The following is a 12,512-nucleotide window of genomic DNA, read 5'->3' as shown; positions in this document are numbered from 1 at the left end:
ATCTCTTAGAGCAGTGCTTCTCACCTGGAGGTAAAAGACCAGTTTTTGGCTTTTTGCTTTTTAATTTCTATTTCATCATGGACTGACTCTTTGGTAAAATGCAACAAAAATAATTACTAGAAAAATGAAATCTTTTAAAAACTCATACAAAATAGAAGCCTAGAGATATGACCTTAGATGCCATAGCAATTTCAAGTTGCTATGAAAGTTTCTAAATACTTACTTCTCAATTTCTGTGCTTTCTCATCATGAGCTGGTGACTGGTTCATGGACCAAATATGGGCAACCCTGATTTACAGAACTAAGCCTTTTGTGTGCCTCCACCATATTCTCTCCCCTTTCTCATGGGTTAGAATTTTATGATCCATCCACTTCAGCAAACAGAAGGAGAGGTGAAATTTTTTCATTTGTTTTCTTCCATATTCATTCATTCGACAGATATTTATTGAGCACCTGCTGTGTGACTGGCACTGAGCCAGGTGTGGGGATGCCACAGTGGACAAGCCAAGCCCAGCCCCCACCCTCCTGGAGCTCTCAGCCTAAGGAAAGAACAGATGTTAAGCCCATGAACTGTGATGAGAGACATAGAAAAAACTGGGTGCTCTGGAGGGAGTAATCAGGGGGCTGACTCGGGTCATGGAAGGCCTTTCTGGGGGAGCAACATTTAAGCTGAGAAATCAAGGATGAGGAGGCATTAGCCCGATAAAGAAGGGGGTGGAGGGAAGTGCATTCCAGGGCAGAGAGAACAGCATGTGCAAAGGCCCTGAGTCTAAAGACATATTCTTGCAGTTTTGTCTGTGTCTAGTTAAAAATGAAAAATGTATGTACCCTCTGACTTAGCAATTCCTCTTCTTGTATCCATCCTAGACAAACATTCTAATGTCCATTCTATCTTGAATTGTGATAGAAAAAAAAAATTGGAATCGACCTAGAATCCATGATCAGGAGACTGGCTGCATGAGCAGTGATATTCCTTACTTTGAATTTCCATTCAGACACTAAAATGAGTGAAGTGACTGAGAACACGGCTTGAGCAGAGTGAGGAGGGAGCCTGGAGAAGGCAAAGGTCAGAGGGGTGAGCAGAGCCCACGTAGGAACACGTCACCCAGGGAGTTTAGATTTGACTCTAGTTGCACCAGGAGACACACTGTACTGAATACACCGTTAACCATCCCTGGCAGATGAAGCAAAAGAAGGTGCCGTATAAATACAGCTTGTTGCTCTCGTCACCATCATCACTGAAGTTGAGCACCATCTAGTGCAGAAAATCCTTTCACACCCATTACTGAGAGGTACCAAGAGAAGGAAAAGAAAACCTAGACTTCAGAGTTACCTGCTGATTACAAGACGCTGATCGAGTGGCCTGGCTTTCTGAACCTCAGTCTCCATGTCTTTAAAATAGGGCAAGTAATATTGCCTGTTTCAGGGGATTGTTGTGAAGATGAAAGAGGTGCGTGTTTCTAAGTAGCTCATCCACAGCTTTCTATGTTCATTCTTTCCCCTTCTTTTCATCTCCCAACAATCCTGCCAGTGGGGATCAGCATCTTATTTCATAAGGGAGGGGACTTCCAGGCTGGGGTTGGAGCAGAAACTGTCCAGGTCACCAAGTAATGAAGCAAACCATCCCGGACTCCAGCGCAGACCACTTGACTCAAAATCCATCATTTTTACCTCGCTAAGCATTCTCTTTATTTATGGGGGTGAATGGGTGAGAAGGAGGGAAACCATAGCTACAAAACCATCCCCAGAACTAGCAGAGTTCTTTTTAAAAAATGCAAATTTAGGGCTTCCCTGGTGGCGCAGTGGTTGAGAGTCTGCCTGCCGATGCAGGGGACACAGGTTCGTGCTCCGGTCCGGGAAGATCCCACATGCCGCGGAGCGGCTGGGCCCGTGAGCCATGGCCGCTGAGCCTGCGCGTCCGGAGCCTGTGCTCCGCAACGGAAGAGGTCACAACAGTGAGAGGCCCGCGTACCGCAAAAAAAAAAAAAAAAAAAAAAAAAGCAAATTTAAATAGTATTGAAATACTATTGTACACCTATAAGACAGAGGTAAGCAAAGTTGATTATATTTTCAATAAAAATACAATGGATGGGCTACTGGCGGATCAGCCTCCTCCCTCAATACAATTCCTTCTCCAGCAATTCCTTCTCATGAAATTGGTGCCTGTGCCTTGGGGAAGCATGTCAGAGTTTGGCTGAAACAGAAGGCAGATTTGTAACTGTGGCCTTTGGATAAGCAGGTCCACCCATGAGAAGAGTGGAGAATGTGTCTTAGGGTGAAGTGGCATCATCTTTACAGAGGAGAGATGGTTCCTGCAATACCTTCACCCCAAATCCTGATGTACTTTAAAGCCATACATGGAGCTAGTCCTTGGAGTAAAGGGTTGTAAACTCACTACCCTCAGAGCCAGGCAGGAAGCCTGAAGCTGACTGCATGTGCAAAATATGAGACGCTCTTAGCCTGCCTTTCCCTTTCTCACTTTTGAACGTGTCCTAGGATGTAAAAACAAACAAGCAAAAAACACCAAAAAAACTGCAATGAAAAAGTAGTACCTTAAAACTAGCCTCCATGTCTCAGAGACAATATGGGCTCCGTGGTGACCTGGGAAACACACAAATCGGGAGCTACGGGGGCAGCCTGTCATCACACGGGAACACAGGGATGAGGTTTCTAGGTCATCCTATTGCTCAAGAGAAGCCATAAGTCTAGATTTTTTGGAGAAATCTCCTGATTTTTAAACAAAAACAACCACTCTCAGATTTTCCTTTAAAATACACAGGCCAAGCAAGACACGTGTGTAGGCTAACTTCAGCTCACAAACCACCAGTTTGCAACCAGTCTGGAAGCTGATAAAACCACGTGCTGTCTTGACGCAGTAGCTCTTCTGCAGGTGACAAGGAAGCATCCTAATTATGTGTGCCTGGTGCTTCTCTCTCCTCCTTCCAAGGCATCAAGACAGAAGACAGCTTGAACCATTCCCCTGGCCAGAGTGGATTCCTCAGCTATGGCTCCAGCTTCAGCACCGCCCCCACTGGACAGAGCCCGTACACCTACCAGATGCACGGTGAGTGTGGCGCTGCGGCCCCTCCCTGCCGTCTCTAAGGCATTGCCTGAGCTGGGTGTCCAGTCGTTCATTCGTTTATTTAGCAGTTTTATTGAGAACCTACTGTGTGCCAGGATCTATCTCAAGTACTAGAGTTGCAGTGGTGGACAGAGGAGATACGACTTCTGCCCTCATGGCAATTACAGGGCAGGAGGGAGAGACTGACAGTCAACAAGGCAGCAAATAGATGGCTAATTTCAGAAGGGATTGAATGCAATGAAGCAAATAAAAGTGGTGTTCGGATAGAGAGTGACGAGTAGTTGAGGGGTCAGGAGAGGTGGGAGAGGTAACTTTAGATAGAGTCATTGGGGAAGGCTCTTTGAAGACGTGACATTGGACAGAGACCCAAAGTATGAGGCAGAACCGGCCATGTGCAGACCTATGGGAAGAGCATTCCAGGCAGAGGGAACAGCCCTTGCAAAAGCTGTATGGAGGGAAGTGTCTTAATGTGTTCGAGGCACAGAATAGGAGCCAGTGGGGCGGAAGCAGGGTCAGGGGGATGTGAGAGGTGAGAGGCTTGGGGAGAGAGCAGGGCCGAATCATGCAGGGCCTTGAGGGCTGAGGGAAGGTGTTGGCTTTGATTTTAACTGTGATAGGACAGGCAAGTCCATGGTAGGCTCGGAGAAATGCCTGGTGTTGGGAATACTGGACAGTAGGTAAAGGAGCTGTTATTCCAGGCAGGAAGTTCTGGGCTCTGCATCCCCATTGGGTAGCCTTAGAAAGGGAAGAAACTCCAGTGTGTGACTCCCACCCCACATACCCTAAGAAACCGGCCTGCTGGATTCTCCTGTGCCCACCTGCACTCTGTTACCATCCAAAGGCCCCTTCTCTTCTCTGGTGCCCCACGGGGAGCATGTTGGAGCTGATGCATGGCGCAGAGGGCTGGTGGCAGTAATTTGGGGGATCCTCACCCTAGTATTTTTTTCTTCATGAAAGCTGGTAAAAATGACCACCAACAGTCTGAAAAGTAATATGCAAAACTGAAAGAGCAATGACAAGGTGGTGGGCTAAGGCATGATGCTACTTTTCTTTAAAAAAAAAAAGTTGCAGGTATTGCCGCTTCGTCTTTTTAATTAAGGAAACAATTTAAATGGATGTCAAGGGCAGCCTTTCAGGAAAAAGCGTTGTGAAGAGACAGCAAGTGATCTTAGGGGTACGTAAAAGAAAGGGGGTGATGAGCATTAATGCCCAGACCTTGGAATAGCTTCCATGTAAAGATCTGCAACAGAGTTTGTTGATGACACCATCAGCTAACATTGACCAAGCACTCACCACGTGCCACAAGAGGTAGCTAATCATCTCATACAACCTTCATGACACTCCAAAGTGTTGGTTCTGGCGTAATTCCCATTTTATAGGAGGAGAAACTGCGTCATAGAGAGAATGCCTGACCTGCCCAGCGTCAGGGCAAGGAGCTTAGATTTTATTGCAAGTGCAGTGGGAAACAAGTTGCATCCAGTCTCTTGGGGGTCTGGTGAATTCCCAAAGCCAGTCCTCACTCAAAGCCTGCTCTTCGCCATGGTACTTCCCACCTCCTCTGCTTTGACTGTCATCTCTGTCTCCCTGGGCGGTCTTTCTGAGTCCCACTGAAGGGAATAAGCTGCTGTGACCCCTCCTCAAATGGGGAGTGAATTATGGCACAATCCTGATCATAAAGGCTTGTGAAGACAGTGAACTTGAACTTGCATTTGGGTCAATCTCAACCAGTTTTTTTCAGCTCTTTTTATAGAAATGGAACTGACTGCCTCAGGGCTTCTAAAGAGATAGACAATGATCAATTAAGTAAATCGATTGTTACAGATTGTGCTAAATCGTGTGAAGGGCCAAAACAGGGTGGTGTGATGGGCCATGATGAAAGGAGTGGTGATGGATGCCACCCAGGTGGTTAGGGAGACCTGAGTGAGGGAAAGGAGCCAGGCTGTGAGTAGCTGGAGCCTGGACAGCCCAGGCAGAGGGACCAGCAAGGGCAAATGCCCGGAGGCAGGAAAAGGCTCGCAGTGTTGAAAGAGTCCAAAGGAGACTCATGAATCTGGGTGTAGTGAGTAGGGGAGATGAGACTGGAAAGTAAAGCAGGAGGCCTCCCTGGACTGGGTCATAGAGAATATGTTATTTCTCCTCTGGTCCTTACAGCAGCCATAGGAGGTGGGCCGCATCAGCTCTGCTTTACACCATGATGAAGGTGAGGCTCAGAGAGGGGAAGTGACTTACCCAAGGACCCCAGGGCCAATAAGTGTTGAGAGCTGGGATTCAGAGTAGAATTCCAGAGCCTATGCTGTTTCCTCCAAGTGCTATTTCCTGTACTCCTTCAGGACTCCAGATACCGCCCTAGCTCTGAGTATACACCATTCCCCTTGATCTTCCCAGTAGCCCTGTGACGTAGGTTCTGTAATTATCCCCATCTTACAGGTGGAAAAACTGAGGCACAACGTGGTAAAGTAGCTTGCCCAACGTCACATGTCTGTGGCAATGGGATTTGAAGCCAGGTGGTTCCACTCCAGAGCCCAGGCACGTAACCCCAACACCACCCTGCCCTCCACACTCTCATAGATCCATCTAGAAGATGATCCTCCGTGGATGAGCCCTGGCCTAGACCCCATGACCCACCTCCATCCCCATCAGCCCCTCACAAATGGAAAAACATCTGCTGCTCTGTTCCCACCCTACCACGGGAATAGTCCAGGTTATTTTCTTATCGTCTTCATGGCCCAGGTGCCAGCTGGACTTTGTCCCAATTAACTGCCTTCAGTCTAATGCTAATGGCCATAAACTGCTCTTGAGACAGCCCAGGCATTTTGCAAGCCTGACATATTCCTCCTTAAGTATCTTTTTTTCAAACACAAACACATAGAAGGCCCATGTGCTTCCTATTAACTTTTTTTTTCAAGTTGTTCCAGAGGAGAAATAAACTCTCCAACTACTCTGTGTGCATTTCAGAATGGAAGACATTGGTTGAGCTTAGATTTTTGGACAAAGAAGGGAATGAAGAAGGAGATTGAGACTGAGTTTTAGGCCTGAAAGTACTGACTTGGTGTAAAACTGGTCCATGTTCAGAAGCCAAGCTGAGTCCTTTTCCTTTCTAAGAATTAAAATCATCATTTTATAGAAGCAAAAAGAACCTGAGTAGAGAGAGACCACTCCATCGTTTACAGATGCGTAAGCTGAGGCACCACAGCAGAGTGGCTTGTGTAGGGTCCCAGATCAAGCATTAAGTAAGCTGGGATACCTCTCCCTGGGTCCTCTACCTGATCTCAGAAACTTCCAAACATTTCAGCAGAGCCATCTTGCCCTCTCCCCCTGCCACAAGGCTCTGGTTGGAGATCTGTATCTGCTTAGATAGCATTGCCCCCCACCTAATGTGCAGGAAACGTAGAAGAGAGAAGTTCATGGCACTCCTTTAGCTTTTTCATGGTTGTTTATTTTCTTTTTTTAGTTCACCCGGAGTTTTTGTAGCTGAAATGTATTTCTTATGGGTTTGACTTTTTTTGTTCTTCCATTTTGGCTTCTTCTGCTAAAACAGTGCTGTTCACAGAAGTGACCACAAAGATTAAAAGGAGAAGAAAAGAACATCTTGAGAGTGTGGTGTAAGAACTTGCTGGTGCCCCGGAGGGGTTAAGAGCCCTGGACCCGGTTGCAGTTAGGCTGTGTCCCAGGCATGACCTGGGTGAGGCGCTTGGCTTCTCCGGGCCTCACTCTCCTCACCTGTGGAACTAGCATCATAGCAAGAGAGATGACCCCATGGGGCTGTTGGAGGACTAGATGATGGAATGGCCATGGGCACATCAGATGAGGTCCATCAAGGCTGGGTGTACTTTTTATTATTTCTTTCATTGCTTCTGTAACATGAGAGTTAAAAGCAGTAACTCTGAAGTCAGGCTGAGTTCACTTCCCAGTTGTGCAGTCCATGTACCAGCTTGTGACTTTGAGCTGAGTTACTTCCTAGTACCTCGGTTTCTTCCCCTGTAAAATGGGGATATGAGTAGTACCTACGCGTGGGGTGCCGTGATAATTAAATGAGTTAATGTGTGTGAAATATTTCGAACAGCACTGGCACAAACTACGTGCTCTACAAATGTAAAATGTTATTTTTATCCTAGTTTCAGATTTGAGGGTCTTACGTTTTTCCCAAATTCGCTTCTCTTTCCTGAACTCTTAGTTTCAGGAAATAGTTTTGGTAAGAGGAAAGAGGAATACCAATTTGAGGCTGTTGAGCCACCCACATCAGCATCAACTCCCCTTCTGGTGAAATCTGCATTAAAGGGGGGCATTAAAAACAGTGGAAGCGCCTTTTTCTATGGAAGTTACTTTTGTAGTTACCAAAGGCAGGGGTTGTTGATACTGACCTCGGAACCCAATGTGAGCCATTCAGGAGCAACATGGAAATGTGTGATTCGAGGATGTCTAGGAAAACCAAAAGTCCAGTGGAAGGGTCTAAGCTAATGGTCTCAGCACAAGACCTCTGAGGTCAGTTTGTGCTGGACTTGTGAAATCTAGCACCATTTCTGGTACCAGCAAGCTGTGCGACTTTGGACAAGTCACTGAACTTTCACGATCTGTGTTTCACAGCTCTAGCGCTCACAAATACTCACTGAAAAATAAAGATGTTGGGGAAGGTCATTGTCAAACACATCAAACACATTTGGTAAATAGTGTGTAGCATGAAGTTAGATGTCTTCACTCCAGGACTTTTCAGAGCCTTTGCAGACTGATGCACCTTGTGACTCTCCAAGAGAATTCAGTAGTCAGTTTTCCCAGGTAGACTTGAACAGGGACCCTCTGCCCAAACTAATGTTCTCTGCTCACTGGGAAGCCCTGGATGTAATGACCATGAGGCCCATTCCTGTGTTAAAATTCTTTGATTCTGTAATTTTTTAAATGATGAACGTGCGTGTATTCCTTTTTCTTTTCCTGTATTTTAGTTCATTTATTTTTTGATGAGATTAATTCACATACCATAAAATTCATCCTTTTAAAGTGTAAAATTCAGTGATTTTACTGTATTCACAAAGTTGTGCAACCATCACCACTATCTTAATCCCACAACATTTTCATCACCCCCAAAAGAAACTCCATGCCCATTAGCCATCATTCCTTAATTCCCTTCCTGCCAATGTATTTTTGAGCAGGTTATGCATTTATCTACTTTAAACATCTACAGAAATCTCTATGCCGCCCTCATCCAATAGCCATTCAGCTTCTAAATCCCCAATACTTAACCACTTGTACTAGGTTCTCGCGAACCCATCCAGAATTTCCTTCTGCAAATATAAGCAATCATGAACACAATCTATTATATTGCATAGTTCTGTGACAAGAACTAACTCATGTGATTCATAAACAAGGAAATGATGTCAGTATAACTCCCAAGGTGTCTTGGTGCATTTGTTTTAAGATTTTCTCCTTATCACTGGTTTTAAGCAATTTAATTTTGATGGGTCTTGGTGTAGTCTCCGTGATTCTAGTGCTTTGTGTTCATTGAGCTTCTTAGATCTGTGAGTTTATAGTTTTTATCAAATTTGGAAAAATTTTGGCCATTATTCAAATATTCCCCCCCCATGTCTTCAAGTTCACTAATCTTTTCTTCTGCAGTATCTAATCTGCTTGTTAATTACTCTCCAGTCATTTTTTTTTTTTTCATCTTATACATAGTTTTCAGCTCTAGAAGTTTGATTTGGGTCTTTTTTTTTTTTTTTAACCTTCCATGTCTCTACTTAACACGTCCAATATCTCCTCTGGCTCCTTGAACAGACAGAATACAGTACTGTTTTAATGTGCTTATCTACTAATTCTGTCATCTGTGTCATTTTAAGGTTTTCATTGATTTTTCTCCTCATTATAAGTTCTATTTTCCTGCTTCTTTGCATGTTTGATAAGTTTTGATTGGATGTCAGACCTGTGAATTTTTCCTTATTGGGTGCTGGATATCTTTGTATTCCTGTGAATATTCTTGAGCTTTGCTCCGAGATGCAGTTGTTACATAGAAGTAGATTGGGTCTTTCAAGGCTTACTTTAAGATTCGTTCAGGGGAAGCAGAGCAGCATCTGGTCTAGAGCTGTCTCTACCTAGCAGATTTTCCCAGCACTGAGGCAAACCTTTCTGAGTATTCCTCCCAATGCCCCATGAATTATGAGGTTCTCCAGTTAGGCTGGTGGGAACAGGAACTATTCCCAATTCTGTTATGAGCTCTGAGGATTGTTCCTTCTAATCTTATCAAGTGGTTCTCTCCTGGCCTTGACTAATTTCTTCACAGGCATGTGCTAGTCAGTTCTCAAGTGAACTGTCACAGGGAACGCTCTGCAAATCTTCAGCGCACCTTCTCTCTGCAGCCCTCTCTTTTCTGGTACCCTGCTCTGCGAATTCTAACCACCTTGGCCTCTCTGGACTTGCAGCTCCATCTCCTCAATTCAGAGAGATCAGTGGGTACCACCTGGGTCCTCCTCCTTGGAAGCTCTCCACACTGGGACAGTCTTACAGTCACCACTTGTTTCCTCTCTCTCAAGGATCATTGTCTTTCATATCTGATGCCCAATGTCTTGGCAATCTAGTTTTTAAACTATTTCCTATTGGAAGGTAAATCCAATCCCTGGGACTCAGTCTTGGCCAGAACTGGAGGTACTGCTGCATTGATTCGTTGGCATTTTTTCCCAGCACATACGGTAACAGCAGCTGAATGCAAAATACATAGCACAGGTAAAGGCAACAAGCTTCGTAGTAATACAGTTCAGTCTCTGGTGACCCGTATTTTTCCTCTGACCTCAATTTGGCCATGTGCTCTGTTTTTGAAGAACTTATGTTGCAGCTTCCCCCAACCTTTGTGCATTTTGCCCTTGTTTCCATAGTTCAACACCTCTGTCGTCTGTACACCCCCTTCCATCAAGATACGTTCACCTCCTTTTTAAGGGGAAGTCCTGTATTTAATGTGGCACTTCTCTGTATAGTACTTATTTACTTATTTATTTTTTCACTGTGCTATTATTTTTATTGGGATTATTATTGCTTTTGTTAATGCTGTGGTTACTAAGTTGCATTGCTTTTGAGCAATCTGCCTCAACCCTGTTTTTTCCCATAGGCCCCGTTATTTTAGTGCACAATTTTGCACAACGTATGGCCTCTCAGATTATAGCAAAAACACTTGTATATATTTTTGTTTTCATAGATAACATACTATACACACTGTCTGCACTTCGCTTTCTTCAGTCAGCTACATACCTTGGGGAACTTTCTAAGTCAGTCTATAGAAAGTGATTCCTCATTCTTTCCACAGATGCCTATTATTCCATTGAATGATGTGCTGTAAATGATTTAACCACTTCCTTATTGGGTGTTTCCAGTCTTTTGCAATTACCACCAATATGGCTATGAATATCCCTATATGTATATCATTTTGGTTTTCTGCAAGTATATCTGATGGGCAAGGTCCCAAAAGTGGAATTCAGGGTCAAGGGGAAAGTCCCTATTTAAATTTGGTAGTGATCTCCAAGTTACCCTCCATAGGTATCCTATCAATTTAAACTCCTACCAGCAGTGTCTGAGAGTGCATGTTTTGCCAACCCAGTGTAATCTAACATTGGAGTTTTTGCCAATCTGATGCACAAGAAAAACAGTATCTCAGTGTGCTACTAATTTCTAGGTGTGTCGTACAAGGTTGAGCATCTTTTCAGATCTTTGACCACTTTGTGTTTCCTTTTCTGTGAACTAGGAGATTAGACTTGAAAAACTGTACCAAAGAAGAGTGGTAAGGTACTAAGCATACCATTGAAACATAAAGCTTGAAACATAAAGCTTCAATAATCAAAATAGTGTGGTTCAGGTATTTGAATAGACTGACTAGTAGAGGAGAACGTACAGTCCAGAATGAGGCAAAACATGTCAGAAGTTCAGCACATGGGGCAGATGGCACCTTAAGTCAGTGGTAAAAGACAGAGTATTCAGTGAATGGTACTGGAACAACTGGTTAGCCATCAGGGGGGAAAAAAGATCCATTCCTCTTACTATATACCAGAAAAAAATCCAAATGGATCAACAGTTTAAACATCAAAAGTAAAACTATAAAAGTACTAGAACAAGAATGAACAAAATTTTTATAATCTTGAAGTGGAAAAGCCTTTTGTAACCATGACTCAGACATCCAGACGTCATCGATGAAAAGACTGACAAGTTTGACTGGGTGTTTGTTTTGTTTTTGTCTTTGTTTTGGTGTGGCAGAGAACACCAGAAGAAACGTCAGAGCAACAAAAACAAACAAACAAAACAGAAATCAAATGGCACCCTGAATGAAATGTGTACTGTCTCAAGTCAGAAACAAATTGTTACTCTTTTTCAAGCGATTCTACAGTTCTGTGAATTAAACTCCTCCCCGATGTGATTCTTGTAAATAAAAGAGAAGTGAGCTAGACGTACTGTTACAGGGAGTGGTAAGGGCTGTGGCAGTCGGAGGGTACACACCCATCAGACTTGGTGGGGGGTTGGGGGGTGTTATTTCAGCTTTAGCTCATTGCTACTACACTAGAATGGGACCCCAGAGAGGCCAGATCTTTCTGTTTTTCAAGATAATCCTCAAAACTATATTTTAATGTCAAAATCTCATTCTTTTTCAATACTGGCAATGGATTTAAACACTCTCTTTAAAATCCCTTATGAAGCAGACAGACATGTATCAGGCTGCTCTTTATGCCTCTATTTTGTAATCTGGTTCCATATTTCCTTAATTGAACCACAGATTATGAGACCAGGAATGGAAGGAGAAAATTCCAAGCCAAGTGATGACCTGGGGAGCTGGAAAGATCACTCCTCTTGGTCCCCACCTCTGATTTATTTCACCAGTGAGCCACACCCCAGAAGATTTGAATGGTGGGTGTGGTTATAGCTGAGTTGGAACCCAGTGGCCTCCTGTGAAGTCAGGTATTTCCCTGTTTCTTCTGGGCAGCAGCAACTTTCAGGTTGTCCTGGCTCAGCTAGTTTTGAGCAGGCTAAGTCTGCCTGGTCTCACTGTGTCGGTCAAGACAGGAGCCAGGCTTGGCATCCCTCAGGTGCCTGGCCTGAGGTCAGGTTTCCTGGTGTGAATCAGCAACTCTTCTGCACACAATGACGTGGGTGAGGTTTTCCAATACCTGTTAGCGATCCTGTGCCATGCAGTGCCTCCGCCCTGCTGGTTACCTTCTCGCCACCTTCAACGTGTGTTGGCGGGCTTGCTGCCTCCCACTTGAGCTGAAGTCTGCTGGATTTAGGACATATCGAGGTTAAATGGATGGTCTTTTCCTCTGGTCATAGAACAAGTTTGATTTGGTCACCCACATCTCCGAAAACCGCCGGAGGTGACTGATGAAAACAGCTGGAGAGATTCAGAGTTAGTTTTGAGATCAGGAAGGATTTTTATAAACACTTCACTAAGGCAGCGCTGGCCTACAGACCT

At 44.4% G+C, this 12,512-nt stretch overlaps 1 protein-coding gene across 4 annotated transcripts in view; it reads left to right on the top strand.

The window, feature by feature from the left end:
• The window catches only part of EYA2 (EYA transcriptional coactivator and phosphatase 2), a 260,087-nt gene that overhangs the window by 108,594 nt on the left and 138,981 nt on the right, over positions 1-12,512 (top strand). For all 4 annotated transcript variants that reach the window (XM_082645804.1, XM_082645806.1, XM_082645805.1 and 1 more), the window contains one exon: positions 2,948-3,064. In XM_082645804.1, coding sequence (XP_082501930.1) covers positions 2,948-3,064 — 117 coding nt within the window. The remainder of the gene's footprint in view (positions 1-2,947; positions 3,065-12,512) is intronic.

The sequence above is a fragment of the Mesoplodon mirus genome (assembly GCF_964341445.2).
Source record: "Mesoplodon mirus genome assembly, chromosome: 15".
NCBI lineage: Eukaryota > Metazoa > Chordata > Mammalia > Artiodactyla > Ziphiidae > Mesoplodon > Mesoplodon mirus.
This window is presented reverse-complemented; position numbering and strand designations above follow the sequence as displayed.